Source organism: Lampetra planeri, chromosome 1 (assembly GCF_965212315.1).
Source record: "Lampetra planeri chromosome 1, kcLamPlan1.2.h2, whole genome shotgun sequence".
In the NCBI taxonomy this organism is placed as follows: domain Eukaryota; kingdom Metazoa; phylum Chordata; class Hyperoartia; order Petromyzontiformes; family Petromyzontidae; genus Lampetra; species Lampetra planeri.
In genome coordinates this window covers 9,441,057-9,458,411 of record NC_136107.1, presented here as the reverse complement: position 1 = coordinate 9,458,411, position 17,355 = coordinate 9,441,057, and the positions used below count along the sequence as shown (strand labels likewise).

Here is a 17,355-nt window from a genome sequence, read left to right as displayed (position 1 = left end):
GTTATTTATGGGGAAAGTTTTCGCTTAATGCGGCACTTTTCAGGAACACATCCACCGCGTATTTAATCTGAAAATCTTAAGATTGTCGAGCAATAAATGATGTTCATGTCACAGCTAATAATGTGCAAGTGAAGATATTTCATAACTGTTTTACTGAAATACATTCTAATAACACATTTACTAAATTGACCAGTAATGTTGGGAAACAAAATCAGGGTAACATTTTAATAAATTACAAAGACGTTTAGGTAATAGTTTTGAATACTAAATTCACGTATAGTATAGCAAATATTACACAAATCAAGAACAGCATGTGTTTATGAAATAATACACCAACACGTCAGGCAACATTTTACTTATGAAAAGTTATGAAAAAGTTAAAAATTATCAATATACATCAACGCAAAGTACTGCAGGAAACCTTTAACAAGTCTACAATGAAAGACAATGTTCACCCACAAACACCAGCCATATCAGGTTAGACTGTAATAATGTAGTTACTTCAATCAGTGGCCAATAAAAGCACTTGTTCCACTAAGATAATGCCTCGCCAAAACACAGACATACAGATTCATCAGATGAAATAGAGGATTTCAGACAAGAGTTACAGATTTATGGTCACATGTACAGTATATGGACATCAGCTCATGTGATGCCATAACGTCTGTACACAGCAAGTATAAAGTCATGTGGTCCACAGCACACACCATTTTTTTTATTCAGCCTATGGATTTTAAAATTTAGCATGCACACCTGCTGATAAAACTTTGGTATTTAACTGCTTGCAACATGTAGACATTTTTCGTTTTTGTACATGGTTTTAATATACTCGGCTCTCTTTTCCCGTTTTAAATATAAGAAAAAATTCCAATACATCTCAGTAATAAATAAAAGTTCAAGGATATACTGCATCTTCATGCCAAATAGAATGGCGTACAAATGTTCATTACTGTGAAGTGAGAAAGTGATAGTTGGAAAATAGAACATACGGTCTATCAAAATAGTCACAATTTGCAATAACACATAACATTGCACAGCTTCAAAATTACCAGCATGGCCATCCACTTAGGTTGTGTGTGATTGTTACAAGCACGATGTCTAGGATCAAAGACTCCAGCTCATGAGATCTGTTTTAAAGACCCTTGTGTCTGTGGTAGAATGAGCCTCTTCCTCAGCGTGTTTGATAGCTTTGGGGGTCGTTGTTGCAGCCCTTGGTTGCAAATGCTCACTCTCCTGTTCACCTCTGTCAGCACCTCCAACAGATCATGACCCCTACAAGAGGCACACGATGCACATTAGACAGCAAAATGCTAAGAATATATCATGCACTGTGACAAAATATTCCATCAGTACAGTACACAATGTTTGTAACATCATTCGCATTGTGTCCAGCTGATAATCATGTAAATTAGCCCATCTCATTTAAACAATCACACTTGCCTTATACGACCGTGCACATCACTAAATTGCACATTGGTGTTACTACATTGTACGAATGAAACTCTTCTATTTCAAAATGTACATGAGAAAGAACCGCGCACATAGAGTACTTACATTGGCCACAATTCACTCAGGCAAATAGTGAGGTGTATTATAAAAGGTGTTCCATCAGACTTGTCTCTTCTGCTACCAGCTTCTTCTTCAACGACGTATTTGCACTCCAAAACATCAGCATTAATCGGGATGCCTGGCCCATCTGCTTCCAAGTAATCATCATAATGAAGACCCCCTGATGAATCAACTTGCAAACTTTGGCCATACAATGTTCCACCCACCATCACCGTCAGTATGAAAAACAACTTGGGTTTACCCACAAGGGCTGGGCAATGCTGCCCATTGAAATTCATTGACAGCATCTAGAAAAAAAATTAAACAGGTGTGCATTTGTGGTTACATATCATGCCAATAAGCAAAAAAGCCAAATATGTGGTTGGTTCGTATAGCCAATAGACCCATGCATAAAGTGCAATGATTATATTTTGTGTCTCACAACATGGCAGCAAATTTTTTTTAATTGTTGGTGCCCATTGTAATACATACTTCAATTGAAACAGGAATTCCATCAGTACCAATTATGTCAGAATCTGTGCCCTTCCCAAGCACAAAGCAAACGAAGCAGCTGTGCATCTTTTTAAAGGGACAGAGGCTCTGGAGATTTCGCATATCCATGCCTGACAGGTCACGTACAATCGTCACTTCAAAGCCAAGGTTAGAGAACGCCTTCCTTATATTTTCTGCAAAACAACACATGCACTCAGAATAAACATCAAATTGTTAAGGTTTTATGACGAACCTGAGCATGGCAGTGCAATATCCATAATCTAATGCGATAAAAAACAATGGTTAAGATGATCACAATGACTTATATAAAATAATTTTAATCAACCATAATAACCAACAAAGAACACTCCTGAAATAAAGCCCTGAAATTCAGTAAAGCTTGCCTAAATAAGCAAGATAATTCTGTAGTAATTAATAATAAACCACAAATGTCCCACACAACCTCACCTGCATCTTTATACAAGGCATCTGTATTCCGAAGTCCTTGTTTGTTTACCACGAGCAGACACAGCCCAAGAGGTTGAGCCATCGGGTAGCTATCTGTCTCCAGCTATAGAAAAATAAACAAGGTGAGTACAATAATAAAGATGACATTTTACAACCTCCAATTGCTTGCTCATGCCACTGCTAGCAGAAGGGCCTCCAATAAATTAAGTTCTAGAAAGCCCCTCTAGAGGGTATTTAGCCTACTCTTCCATGCTGGCCAGACATCTTGGAAGAGGTGAGAGTATCCACACCTCACCCCCTACATGCAACCTGCCGATCAGCTATGACATCAAACACAGAGCCATCTGAATTGCAGGTCCAGTGTGCTTACCATTGCAACATGACACCAGGGATGGCTGATGATCAAGAATAATGACGTAGTGGCAGCCAAGGGAGGGAACATGTCTTAGAGGACGTCAGCTGAGGAGACGGGGCGATGAAAGCAGCCTGTGATAGATAAAAACTACACTTTTGAAACTAAACTTTTTTTTGTTTTATCAGGGAAGGCTCACTGAGCTATATAGCTCTTTTCCAGAAGCGACCTGGCCACAAATGATAGCTCAACAAAGTGGCTTATCAGTGGAAATTTATAGCAAAATACTCTAAACGCGTGTTTCTAAATGTGGAGGGTAAAACCCGAGGACCCGAAGAAAAACATCCATATGACCTGGGGGAGAACATGCAAACTCCAAAGATACAGGCGTCAGGGTCGGGATCAAACCCATGGCCTCATGTATACCAGGCGAGGTAATTCACATCTCGCTACTGCCGCGAGATTGAATATTTTCCCTGCAGGATTGTGAGATATGGTGAATGTGTGAATCGACTGTTGGTGATGATGAAAAATTCATATTTACAATGGATGAGCTTGTCGCGTTTGGCCTGTCTCTTGAAGCTTGTACCACTGATGAACGTACAGGTATTGCTTTTGGAGACACAAAAGACGATCAAAACACAAGCAACACGACTTTAGTACTGAAATCAGTGGCAACAAAATGCTAAATCGTGTTTAAAGAGTACAATTGCAGAAATAATAGCAATAAAAAAACACAATAACAATTGTGATGTCACATTGTCTCCAATCAGCTGTTGTCATGTGTAAATTCCTGCCGACCATAATATGCAACTTACGTTGGCGCATTGGAGTATGAGGGTATGCATTGGGATATTGTGACATTAGTGGGCCAGCAATTCCACGTACAAATGAACATCCTGAATTGTACGGTTTCTCAACCTAGAAAAAAGGCCACAATTGAATTATGCCTCAAATATTTTCAACATTCATTTATCAACCACTATATAAGAAAATACATATATTATGCTGGTATTTGAAAATTTCCCAACTATTCAATTGTTGCAATCATACAGATTTGTATATACTCATTGCATAATTATAGTCCAATACACAAAATGTACACATGAAGAACCGTGTACAATATAAAGCAAAAGCAATGAATAATAGAATGCAATTCTATCCAATCAATATGATCAATGTTAGAAGCATATTTTTCAATTGGATGTTAATATTTAACAAGACGGACTCAGCTCATGCAAACATCATATGCCTATATTACTAAAGCTGGGAACACTACATTGAAAAACTGTAAATGTTGTTTACCATTTGGACTCCTCTTCCACTTCCATTAATCTGTCTGTTGTGGGCACCACTATGCATCAATCGGTCAGGCAGTGAAGCAGGATGTGCATTCACATACACCCTCTCTGCAGATGGCATTCTCATATATGTAGCAGGATCCGCTGCTCTTTCTGATCCTTAAACGATACATCAAAGTAAAAAATATGCAGTGAGCATGGGGAGTTGTTCCTAGTGGAGAGGCTAATGAATGACATGAGCAAGAGCATGTGATACTTGGCTCATATTTTCGAATGGACAAAACATTCTTGACGAAGCAATTTAACATTGAATGTTGGGCCTTTGGATTTTCGATACATGTGACATTTTATAGTATTTAGAATAAAATTCAAATGTTTACTTATTTATCCATAAAAGCCTCACTAAAATACAAGACATTCAAGTTGGTATATCATTAAGATAATTGGCCAGTATCAGAGGTTAAAATGTTATACTATAGTCTTAAAACTGTACCTGCTGGGCTTATCAGTTTGAATCGGTTTAATTTTTTTTTCAAATCATGTCTTTCAGCAATCTCAAAGCATTGCTCAAGCATCGATAGGTTGTCTGATGAAAGCTGGCCTTGTTCCTCCAGTAAATGGCACAGTTCCAATAGACTCTGTAATGCAACACAGACATGTGGATTAATGAAATAATTGCAGACACTTATCACTCTTGTCAATCTACTGCAAGTGCATTTTAACTCGTAAACAAATACAGTTTGTTACAGATGTGTTGACCAATATGGACTATCTCCAGAGTATATCTTTTTTTCAATTGGGAACAATACTATTGTGTAATTGTGATACTTACATTTACATTCTTTAGCCTATTTTGAGGAAGGTCATCTTGTAGGCAGTACTTGATGCTTGACAGTTCATCATTTGAGATTCCTTCATTCAGTTCCACCAAAAACTCCCTGCAGAATTAAAAAACACTACCGTCAAACTTAGTGGAAACTGTTGGTGGAAGCATTGCAAGGAATTTAACTCTTGAGATTATAAAACAATTGCATGATGAATCATCACTTACATCACTCATTTAAATTAACACCCACACGAGAAAAAAAAATCTATATTTGAATAATCAAAACTATGAGCATGGCTACTCTTGTTGATTCCAGCCATCCATGAGTTGCTCTTTAAGTACCAACAGGAAATAGGCAACAAACTGTGAATCATGACCAGCCACTGTTTATTAATTGATGAAATTTAAGTATCGGCATCCTGTCACCAATCCGGACAATCCAATGCTACCATCCATATCACTCCTACACATGTACTGATCTCATTGCCCCAGCCTCAGGGTGGTCATACTCCTTTGGCTACCATTCCAGCATCAGTCTCGTTCACCTGCTATAGTTCCATCTCGCGTTGGTGTTCAACCCAAAGACATGTACCTTTCTTGTCCATATTTGTGTTTGCGTGTTTGTTTCCTGATCCGTGTACTTATTTATTTGTATCACTCAGTGCAATTCCAAGCATGCTTATAAGGAGACGTTTATAAACCATAAAGATCTCATTTCACATGTTGTAATTAATATGGAAATTTTAAATAAAGCAGTATCCACTGGTGAAATACCAAGAATGGTCAACATTGGATGGAAAGCCTACTTTACGAGAAATATTCCTAATTTGAGGTGGGATGCGATTTTGAAAGATCCTGAATAAAAGTCATAAATGGCACACCAACAACGTTTAGGAAAACAATTTATAGAGTCATGGTACCCAAAAAGCGAGGACCAGATTTAATAGAGCATATTAACTTAATGCCGGAAACATAATTTTAGGGCTGAGTACACCGAGGACCCAAGAGAACTTTAGACACAACCAATCAGAGCGGTTAAGAGAGTGAGAAGGGGTTATGGGGAGGGACTTATATATTGCTCAGTTTCTTGATGTAAATATTTAATTGCAAAAAATAGCTCAACACTGCACACATTCCAAATATACATTGACGATGCCGTCATCTCAAGATATTTAAATCGCAAAGTACCACTCTGAGATTGAAGTGTCCATCGAAAAGATTATTTAAACATGAGAACATTCTTGTCCAGGTCCACAATATGAGATTACCACCAACCACTGCTTGAGATATGAGACACTTTAAAAGTAAAATCATCCCCCAACGTGGCCAAGACCCAAGACGTACATCCAGCTCTGGTGGTAACATCAACGAGATGTGAACGGTGATGTCCACGAATACACGAGTGAGCAAGGGTGACGAGGGGCCACGGCGACCACCAAAGAGGGTCTCCTCCTCTCACCTGTAGCTGGAGCCGGCACGACTTGTCGCCACCGTCCCATAACGAACATTATCAGCTCCTCCTGCCATCTGGGCGTTGTGGGTGCCCAGTCGACGCAGCAGATCGTGGCGGTGCAAGGCGCTTAGCTTGGCAGTCAGCTGGCCGATGCCCCCCATCTGGTAGAGGGCCATCAGCAGCTCGGCTGTGGGCAGGGAGGCCCAGGTGGGCAGCTCATCACGACACAGGAATCGCAGGCTGCTCACCTCTTCTTCGCTCAACTGTTCAGATAATCTTTGCAGTTCCATCCGATGAGACATCGCTAAAGAAGCCATATTCGTGCACTTAAGACGAAGAGATCCCAATGCAGATTCACGTCACCGAACTCCGAAGTCTTCTCCTAATATCCTGAAGCTTGGCGATGTTGTTAAATTTGAGGCGAATTACGAACGTGAGGCGTTCGAAGTTGTCAATACGTCGAAGATGTCCTATGTTGCCTGAAGCTGGATCTTGACTGTAAATCGCTCTCAACGTGAACCAAAGAATTGACTTTACACATCGCGTACGTCGCCTATCAACTAACAAAGCCTGCGCTAGGCCGACTACGGAAGGAGGCAAACGCGACAAAGTGAGCGCGAACAAAGCTATATTTCACACACGATACACATATTGGAAACCTTAAGATCTTCCCCAAAGTCAGGAGGTTTGATCCGGCTGTCTTGAGTAGGATCTGTTCGAGGAAAAAGTTCAACGTCAATCGAACGTCGCGAAAACTCTGCCCGCGATCGCGGCCCTCACTCGACGAGACGCGCGCAACGAAATGGGATTCCATTTTAAAACAATTGCGACAACAATTTCGTGAAAAACGACGGATGAATTTCACCGAATTATGATGACGATTAAGCGATACGAACCTTCGGTGGGATGGCGAGATTTGCCACCGTAAAAAACTCCACGGTGTATTCCAGATTGATGGGAATTGAAGGGAGATCCCCTTCTGATTGCGTCACAGGAGGCGGTCTCAGTAAATTTGCGTGTCACGGGGCCAGGGCCAGGCAGTGAAAGACGCGATGTTGTCTATATAACACTGGGCAAACACGTGTCAGTATTAATACCATGAAAACTGGTAACACTGATCGGGTATCAATATTCACACATCATTAGATCCCCACTTGTAAATACAAAGCTGCAATACTACATTTATCAATGTAAAAATTAACGACTACAATTGCTTTACCTGCATTGCCTGGCCTTGCGTATGCACCTTTTCTTTGCACACCGTTTCATAAAATTCATAGTACTCAAGCAAAGACTTTTCCACGACACTCCTGAAGAAAAAAAATTAGCATTAAATAATATGTATACAAATGGTCTATATAGCTACATGTTTTAATCATTTAACCGTACCAAGTCTAATCATTACACGTAAATACATGTTCTGCATGGAAAATGTATGGATATGTACTCTTGAATTACTTTTATGGTTCATTCTCAGCATTGTATACTGGAAAGGCTTAGTGCGCGGGCTAGTATTTCTCCGGTGATCCATCGACAGCACAAAAAGATTGTATGCAAGCCTGAGTTTGTAACTTTTCAAATAATTTTCTCTTGCAGTAGCTTTTAAAAATGTTTCATGTGTCGGGAGGCTCTGGAAAGATCCCATGGGTTTCTCAAAACTCTTGTGGAGCCCGTGCGGATCAATCAAGACGACGCAAACATTTACGCGGGCCAAAGAAGCTCACCAACCCACCCCACACCACCCACCCACCCTGGTGACACAATTCGCATTCACGAATCTTTCTTAATACCACGAATATATTATTATTCATATTACCGGAATTTTGTTTTTAACCCAGCTAGAAGGGTTTTTTTTTCCTGGGGGCGGGGGCATTTATATCTTAGGGGAGTTTAGTCAGGGTATTTACCAAACTTAAACTTTTTTTACATTAAATATCGTAAGTAAAACATTAAATAATGTCCGAATAAAAAGGCATAAACCTTTCCATTGTGTGCGGATCAACCTGCATTTTGCATCGCTGCCGCGCAGACCACCTCGAAGTCCGTCACGGACCGCTGGCAGTGACGAGACCACACTTTTGAGAACCACTGCAGTTCGTAAACACTCCAAGGTCGTAGCCATGGAGTCAACATTGGGGGGCACCAAATCTTCCAGGGGGTCTAAGCCCCCCCCCCCACCCAGAAAAAAATTTAAATTTGGAAACAAATTTCCTGCCTAAAATATTAAAAAATGCACTAACACATGGGGAGGACTTTTTTTTTACAATAATGTCAAATAGTGTATTGTATTTCATTGCTTTTTATTTACCTTTTCTTGTTTCATTGTATGTAATGACAGAGATTAAGGATTTATAAAGTACAACCATAACCACAATCATATAAACAGAAATCTATGCATTGTTATATGACAAGTCCAGATATTGTGGCCAAGGTTTAGCAAATTTGTTTTTATTTACATAGCATGTTTTTTTATATATAAATTGTATATAGCAATATATTGGGGGACATTTTGAACACATTTGAATATTGGGGGAGTGTATTGGCAGTCTATAATGTAGTCTGAAGCCTGGTTATTAAGTTTGGTGAGTGTACTGGCAGTCTATAATGTAGACTGTAGCAATGGTTATTAAACTGAGTGAGCATACTGACAGCCTATAATGCAGACTTGAAGCCTGGTTCTTAACCTGAGTGAGCGCACTGGCAGTCTATAATGTAGACTTATTCTGGTTTTCAGTAATAAAAATAAACCACGATGTTTCGATCGCAACACAAGCGGTCGTCATCAGGAACAGGTTGGCTAGCCTCTGAAGGCAAGCCGTTTATAAAGGTTTAGAGATGGGCAGGGCAGCCAATGCTAATATGAGAGAGGGCTCCAACACTGCCAGTAGGTCTACACCAGGGGTCGGCAACCTGCGGCTCCGGAGCCGCATGCGGCTCTTTTGAACCTTGACCGCGGCTCCGGGGCGGATGCTAGCGAGGGGAGGAGGCGCACTGTGACACCTGCTCTGGCGTTGCCGCTGCTGACAGGTCGCCGCTCCGCTCCACACTGCCCGCCCGGTGACAGGCAATAACGTTGCCGTTGCTTTGTCACATGTTTGGAAGAAGTAAAAACCTTCCTGGGCAGCAAAGAGCTCACCTTTGCTGAGCTGGAACAGCCAGAGTGGCTGGAAAAATTACATTTTATGGTAGACATGACAGCACATCTAAACACGCTAAATACAACCCTTCAGGGGAAAGGAGGCACAGCCCTGCACATGCTGGAGGAGGTTTTGGCATTCGAGCGCAAGTTGACAGTGTTTGTCAAAGATTTACAGAGAGGTACACTGTCTCACTTTCCCTCTTTGAGAGAGTTCAAACAAAGTCATGATACGATAAATTTGGAATATTTCAAGTCTGCAATCACCACAATGCAAAGTTCGTTTGGGAAACGATTCTGTGAGTTCAGAGAGGAAAAAACGACATTATCCTTCCCTGTCACTCCCCTGGCGATCGATCCATCCCTATTGAATATGACTGCATTTGCAGGTGTAAGTCAACCTGATCTTGAGATGGAACTGGCCGATATAGCCGACAAAGATATATGGGTGTCCAAGTTCAAATGCTTGACCGCTACTCTTGAGGATGTTGCCCGTCAGAAGGCCATTCTGGCTCAGAATCATAAATGGAGTGATATTGAAAACCTTCCCAAACAGGACAAACTTGTATTCGAAACATGGAATGCCATCCCCAACACTTATATAAACATGAAAAAGTATGCATTTGGAGTCCTGTCGATCTTCGGCTCCACATATGTATGTGAGCAGGTCTTCTCCAACATGAACTATATTAAAAACAAACATCGATCACGCCTCACAGATGACAGCTTGCAAGCCTGTGTGAAAATGAAGGTGACGTCTTACAGCCCTGATGTGCAGACACTGTGCACTGAGGTTCAGGAGCAAAAATCCCATTAACCAGGTAATTTAGCTATTAATTTGCAAAAATATATTTTACATTGTTAAGTGAAAAAGTCCTTTTTTTATTCAGATTGACAGCTGACTGCACGATCCTGTATATAGCAATAAGGTAAGAAACAATATATGCAGTGTTATATTTGTTTTAAATGTTGCAATGGTTTTGCGGCTCCCAGTTTATTTTTTCCTTCGGAAACGGGTCCAAGTGGCTCTTTATGTCTTAAAGGTTGCAGACCCCTGGTCTACACCAAAGTATTGTACCTCGTCTTCTTGGTTCTTTCGGTAAAGTAAAGAAGGGAAGTAATAAAATAATAAAAATAAACAAAATAAAACATATTTTATTATGTTTTATTTTTATTATTTTATTACTTCCCTTCTACGTGACTTTACCGAAAGAACCAAGAAGATGAATCCCTGCAGTCACGAAAGCTTTAAATCGAAATTTATTGTACCTCGCTCCACACACACACTGCTGACGGTGGAGGTTGACAAGAAAACACAAAGCAAGTCATGACCCAAAGTGGTTTATTCACTTTATTTCTTATAATTATTTTTCTATCTACGTGGCTTCACCGAAATAACCAAAGAATATTAATTCCTGCAGTCACGAAAGTTTCAAGTCAAAGTTTAAGGTTTATTTTAAACGGAAGCTGTAGTTAAACAATTCTGAACTATTTGAACAGCTAACGAAAATGCGCTGTTGTGCAAGGAGGGCGAGTGGTACGCATTGCTATAAGATTGGTCATGATGCTGCAATAAGTAAGATAGTGGGTGATGATCGCAGTGAAGATGATAACAGGGTTTCGTTTAGGAACCACCTCTTTATTAAACCGTCGGACTCTACAAATTGATCCGGCAGACCTATTGAGTGATATACGAGGACAATAACGTTTTAATCAATGAAGACATTAGCATTGGAAAGTATATGAATGTGCCTTACTAATTTATTAACTGCCTCGTTTTGTTGCGTGTTAAACAAATTCTCAACAGTTCAACATTATCAGTAATCAAATATTTTCAAAGTTATGAGAAATGAAACACTTGACTCATGTGATTATTGTTGCTCCAATAATGGTAAGGGTGGTTCTGCACCTATGTAGACAAAGTTTATTCACATTAAAAAGTCCCCAACATTCAACTTTGGAATATTTGAAGGTGATACAGATTATTTACTCTTGCACACCCGCTTTAATGCATTTGTTTAAGTTCCAAATCCACCCGTGATTCCGTTTCTATGTTATTACTTGACCATAAAGTAAGGGACAATCGCTGCATCACATATAGGGCATACTGTATACTTAAATTAAACGTTACGTTGCTCAAACCGCTGTTTGCATAGCAAAGAGAATGAACAAGACTCGTGATTGAACCAAACTCGTGATTGCTGCAACCACCCTTTCTACATCAATGTACAGTCCTTTGCAAATCCACTGCTGGATGAAGCTCTCCCATACATGGGGGCATGAAAGGACAATTCAGGTACCACTGAATATGAAAGCGGGGGGGGGGGGGATGGGAAATCCCCGCAACGAAACACAACTACACAACTAGTACTCTGACCATAATTCCCAGAATCGAAAGTGTATTTAAGAAACATTTGCTCATAAATACATGGTCTCTCGATCTCACTTCTCTTAAAATATAAACAAAAGGGTCGTTCTTCCACATGAACAACCCTCTGGGCCTATCTGACTCCACACGCTGCAGAATGTTTAAAAGACATAGCTTTGTACTCATGCATCTGGCGCGTGTGATGTCACTGCCTACACCCCAGGGGTCGGCAACCACAATAACAAATACATTTTTCCTAATTCGGTAAAAAAAATCAATATTTTTAAAGAGTTGCAATACAATGTGGATACAAGACGCTCTTTAATAACGTCACGAAATAATCCTTAATGAGCCGCAGGTCGCCGACCTCTGCCCATGGTAAACTGGACTCCATGGTGAACTGGACTCCCAATGTGAACTGGACTCCCATGGTGAACTGGACTCCCATGGCAAACTGGACTCCATGGCAACTGAACCTCATGGCAAACTGAACCTCATGGCAAACTGGACTCCATGGTAAACTGGACTCCACGGCAAACTGAACCTCATGGCAAACTGGACTCCATGGCAAACTGTATTCCATGGTGAACTGGATTTCCCCAGTTCAGGGATCAGCAACCAAAATAACAGGGGCCATTTTTTCGAATTCGGTAAAAACAACACCATTTCAAGAGCCGCAGGTTTGGTCAAGTGTTGTTCGCGAGCACCTATGACGACCAGAACGGTACACGAGGTGGGTGGCACAGCAACACACCCGGCCGCCTTTGTCTTCCCAGTGGTGATATTTTTTACGCACCGCACACTCATTTGCGGCTGAGTCGAGGCCCAGGACCGGTTCAGATAAACGTCACCGATGTTGGCCGTGAGCGGGAATCGAACTCGGGTCGCCAGGTTCGCAGTAGCGCAGAGCTACACCGCTACTACCGCCGCAAGGAGTGGAAGGGAAGTCCCCCACCTCGAGATGGTGCTCACCAATACCAATACCCCGCGCCATTCGCCACCAGTTTCATTTGTTAGGTATAGCCCTGTGAGTCATTCGGCTCTTAAATCGGGTGCAACCGCAACAAACAAAAACATGAACAAGAAAACAGCTTAAAGTGACTACGCGCAACAGAAAAATCCAGGAAAAAACAGCAAAGTCTTCCAGAAAAAGCACCGAATATCAACGCTGTGTGCAAAAATCCCAGTGGGATGCAAGTCAAACAATAACAACCATAAGACAATGTAGATTAAAGTTATCAGTCGAACTCTGTACTACAACAAACAAACATGGCTAAACCAAAACGTTTTCAAAATCACCAAAATAAAGCTATAAAAACAATGTAACAGTGATCAGAGGAACTGTGATTGAAATTTTACAATAAACGATATATACATAACATGTGTTATGTATATTACCAAGTGACGGTGACGTCCCCACGGTGCCTGTGCCAGGCTAGGTGCACTTTTGAGGCTATCACGTGAAGTGTCCAAGTCTCACTGGCAGGAGGTCTCGGGACAGACCCAGAGCGAGACAAGCGGTAGGTGGCACAACTACCGGTGCCAACTCTGCCGCATTTTATCCGTCCGGCGCCTCCGCTCGTTGTTGTGAGCGCTGCCGCCACCGCTCCTCCGTTGTTGCTTGCGGGTGACTGCCTCCAACCGCACAGAAGCAGCAGCAGAAGCAGCGTCCTTCACGCCTCCCACACACAAAACACACCACACAAAGTTATTTCAGACGAACCGCGTGGAGTGTGAAGCCTCCCGCACTCCCCTTGCTGCTTCGGGACAGCGGTGTAATTAGTGGCGAATGTGGCGGGCGACGAATCACTGCGCTGCGTCCGCATTGCTGCAATGAGTGGCGAATGAGGCTGGCGACGAATCACAGCGCCGCATTGAGTGGCGAATGTGTCGGACGACGAATCACTGCTCTGCGTCCGCATAGCGACGTCACCACCACCAACACCGCCACCAAGGGGGAAGGCCTCGGCGTGACCTCCTCGTCCTCCGCACCGGCTTCTGACTCCTCCACACCGTCTTCTTTTCTTGTCTGAGACGCCCATGGCTCACGGACACGAGGCGGCCCACGGGGCCCACGGGGTCCGCGGGAACGTGCCCGGCGTGGATATGCCGGACTGGAAGACGTGGAAGGTGGAGGGGACGCCGCTGGAGGTCGTGCAGCAGCGGCTGGCGAAGCGTGGCCTGCGGGACCCTTGGCTCCGGTTAGAGACCATATCCACACCACCACCCCCCTTCTCCTCCTCCACTGCCCAACGGGGATCACGGGGACCCCACGGCCAAAGACGTGGGAAGATTTGAAGCGGTCATTTAGGGGGATCGTAGAGGGGTTCGTAGCGTTGGGGATCCATGTCAGGTAGCTGAGGGGAGCTCACATGATGGTTGTTGATACGGCCCTCATAGGGGGCCCCCGTTGTGTTGGTTGCGGTGTCGGCTGCAGACAGTGGTGGATGTGTAACCAGGCTCGTAGCCGATGTGATCACATCGTAACGACTTTCAAGCGTATGGTAGGGGGTAAGCACCTATGAGGGCCCAATGTCCAGTTGCTAAGAATGGTGATGACGGTCGTCGATGGGATGTCCCCCCCTGGGTTTGTTTGTGTCGCGGTAGTAACGGGGAGATGGTGTTTGGTTGTGGTGAATCATGATGAGTCGTGCAGTCTCGGGACAGCTCATTCATATCAACATTGTTTGAAGAGTACAATTATCTCATCACAAAATATGAATTATGCAGCACAGTAGTCCTGCGATATAACTGTGCCCCTATACAAGAAAGTGGAAATTCCCTCTGACTAAAGCGATATTTATTCACGATGCAGACAGAAAGCGTTTATGAAAAGCGTGGGTTCAAGCGTGTGAATTGCAAGATATTGGGGGGGAATTACCGGATTCCCCCTCTTACCACCTACCTTCAGGTATTGGGTAAAAGAATACTCATCTTTGAATTGTACATAATGTACATCATTGTACTGATATGCCACTAGCAGGAAATACTGGGCGTTGCCCGGTTGCTTGCGGATAGCGTTTGTGAATGTAGAGTTGGCTCAGTCACATACTCTTTGGTTTTTTCGGTAAGTATGAAAGAGTATGAATCCTTGCAGTCACGAAAGCTTCAAATCTGGCTCAGTCACTGCATTCGGAAGGATGGGGAGTCACTGGCGCGTTACAGCAACTGTTAAGATGTTGCTGTGCCATGGGGCCTGTAATAAATGTATAATATAACGTGCCACAATGGGGCTACGATATATACCGAAGCTTTTTTTGAAGCGTGAATTATGCCATTTGTCTCGAACGGAAAGACGACGGGCGTGCTCACGGAGGTTGACCATTAATTTAAATCACCAACGAGTTTTGGGGCAATTGTTAGTTTAAAATGATTGGGGGGGGGGGCAGGTCAATATGTGCTGGGTTAGGGATGGTGACGTCCCTGGGAGCGTGTGGGGTGCCGTTTGGGGGGCTCTGAGCCCCCTCTATATTAACTGTCGGCTCGCCATGTACCTAAGGTTTTCCGCGGGGCTTTAAAAGGTATCCCTACCAAAGCTTGGTGGCGATAGCTTTAACGTTGTGGATTTCTATTCGGAACAGACTTTCATTTCTATATCAAGATTATATTATACTAGTTCATAAAGCCTGTCTTCGCCAGGCAAAGGTTTTAAAGAAATATAATGAACCTGATATGATTGTTTTACTGTTTTATCTACGGTTAGACACTTGCACTCCACACATTTTTATTTTTCCACAAAAAAACAAATTGTTGACTTGATTTAACTTAGACTACCCATCGGAAACCCCTCAATTTAGATTCAGTTCTTTTTTTTATTAGAAAGAACACAAATGAATTAACTTAACCCAAAGAGGGGAAGCTTCTATCTTAGACCGTTTTTAAAATTATTCAGATTTGAACATCAGATGTGTAGTTTTGTTAATCCGAAATATCTTAAAGACAATAAAATATAGAGCAATGGTTCTCGTAGGTAGAAAATATAATAGATCACGACGTTTCGATCGCCACACAAGCAATCGTCTTCTCTCTCACCTGAAGACGATTGCTTGTGTGGCGATCGATACGTCGTATTAAAGAGTATTAATTTTATTTGCTGTTCAACGCTCGATCAAAGGGGAAAAAAAACGCAATCCCCGTTAAAATGACAAACATTTTAACGGGGCACTTTTATGAGGCAACTTAAATCGAGAATTGGGGGCCAAATTTCAGCTTTATACCTTGTCGGGAAGTACCCTAGAGGTTTTTGGGACATTCAGATTAAGGTCTTTATATAGATTCTATGTACAGTAATACACCAAACAAAAGCGTGATATCTTCCATGTGTTGCGACGTCGAATGAGCCGACGGCATATTTGGCGCCAGGTGCAAGTTATTCAGTGTACTAGTGTTTTAAAATATTAATTTGACGTTTGACTTTATTTCTAGCGTTGTATCGGATTACAGCCAATTTATCCGGTTTAAAAACCTTTAAGTACAGTTAAGTGAATTTTCCCTCGGGTAAAATGAAAATGGAAAAAACATTTTTACCAAGACATGATTAATACCCAAGTCTACTTTGTAATGTGTTGCCATTATGAGTGCATTACATGCATTACATAATGCACTTCAAGCTCAGTTAAGCAAACCCACGAGTGTAATTCCCAGTTGGGTTTCTTCTTTAACAAAAATGGCAAGAGGAACTTTTGACAAATTTCAGAAAGGGAGCTGAGAATGAGTCTCGAAAGGCCTTGTTGGGTTAAGTGATGCTCAATCGCAATTAAGTCTTTGGGATCTTCCAATCTTAGCCTTTGACGTAATTTTACTGCACTTTTGGCGTAAACTGTTCAAAAACAGCCGTCTATTTACTGCTGGCTGAAGGCTTCCACTTTCTCATCTTAGTAAGAACATTGATGTTCTGGATTCTCCCAAAATTAGATTTGAAACCATTTGAAATGTAACTGTACTACATCAGTCAAATTTGTAAAGCAATATATCTTTGCAAAATAGTGTACACACAGCTCACACTCTGACATGCCAATGACGTGCTCTGTATTCTCTTTGCAGCAATGAAGCATGGCGATACAGTGGGTCGTTTGCCAACCCACCTACATTTTGGAAAGTTGTCTTCAAGGGCTTCAAGTATGGCTTTGCAGCATTTGCGGTGGCCCTGGCCGTCGAGTACACCGTTTTTCCACCCAACAAGGGAGGACATCACTAATTCATCACCGGCGACACGTGTACACAGATAACATTGAGCATTGTACTGTACTGAAATATAACAAAACTGTCAGCAGTTCTCCATAATTGTGAAATAAAATTATAGCTTCATTTCATCGTGTATTGTGCATTATTTTCACGCTTGCCTTGCATTACCACCGTCTCGAAGTCTAGATTCAAATTGCACTTCCGTATATATTTTGACATGAAGCCAG

The 17,355-nt window shown here is 42.0% G+C and overlaps 2 protein-coding genes across 3 annotated transcripts; one reads left to right on the top strand and one right to left on the bottom strand.

The window, feature by feature from the left end:
- Positions 1 to 211: 211 nt before the first annotated feature.
- On the bottom strand, positions 212 to 7,455 carry LOC144717229 (caspase-8-like). Of its 2 annotated transcripts, none has more exons than XM_078592619.1 (11): positions 7,337 to 7,455; positions 6,447 to 7,152; positions 4,994 to 5,099; positions 4,655 to 4,799; positions 4,166 to 4,320; positions 3,679 to 3,781; positions 3,405 to 3,472; positions 2,509 to 2,611; positions 2,041 to 2,234; positions 1,555 to 1,856; positions 212 to 1,272 (listed from the first exon to the last, which is right to left on the bottom strand). In XM_078592619.1, exons 2-11 carry the CDS (start codon positions 6,755 to 6,757, stop codon positions 1,119 to 1,121), a joined length of 1,641 nt encoding a protein of 546 aa, XP_078448745.1. In that variant the 5' UTR covers positions 6,758 to 7,152; positions 7,337 to 7,455; the 3' UTR covers positions 212 to 1,118. The 2 variants fall into 2 exon arrangements, with proteins under 2 accessions (XP_078448745.1, XP_078448753.1); XM_078592627.1 differs by having other exon boundaries at positions 4,166 to 4,314.
- A 6,313-nt stretch (positions 7,456 to 13,768) lies between these two features.
- Positions 13,769 to 17,251, top strand: NDUFB3 (NADH:ubiquinone oxidoreductase subunit B3). The gene is made up of 2 exons (XM_078592606.1): positions 13,769 to 14,145; positions 16,988 to 17,251. Exons 1-2 carry the CDS (start codon positions 13,985 to 13,987, stop codon positions 17,139 to 17,141), a joined length of 315 nt encoding a protein of 104 aa, XP_078448732.1. The 5' UTR covers positions 13,769 to 13,984; the 3' UTR covers positions 17,142 to 17,251.
- The last annotated feature ends 104 nt before the right edge of the window (positions 17,252 to 17,355 follow it).

Coding starts and splice junctions, on each gene's coding strand:
- NDUFB3 (XM_078592606.1), top strand. CDS start 13,985: ATGGCTCACGGACACGAGGCGGCCCACGGGGCCCACGGGGTCCGCGGG. Junction 14,146..16,987: donor CTGCGGGACCCTTGGCTCCG/GTTAGAGACCAT, acceptor TTCTCTTTGCAG/CAATGAAGCATGGCGATACA.
- LOC144717229 (XM_078592619.1), bottom strand. CDS start 6,757: ATGGCTTCTTTAGCGATGTCTCATCGGATGGAACTGCAAAGATTATCT. Junction 5,100..6,446: donor CGTGCCGGCTCCAGCTACAG/GTGAGAGGAGGA, acceptor TTAATTCTGCAG/GGAGTTTTTGGTGGAACTGA. Junction 2,612..3,404: donor ACGCGACAAGCTCATCCATT/GTAAATATGAAT, acceptor ATTTTTCTATAG/CTGGAGACAGATAGCTACCC.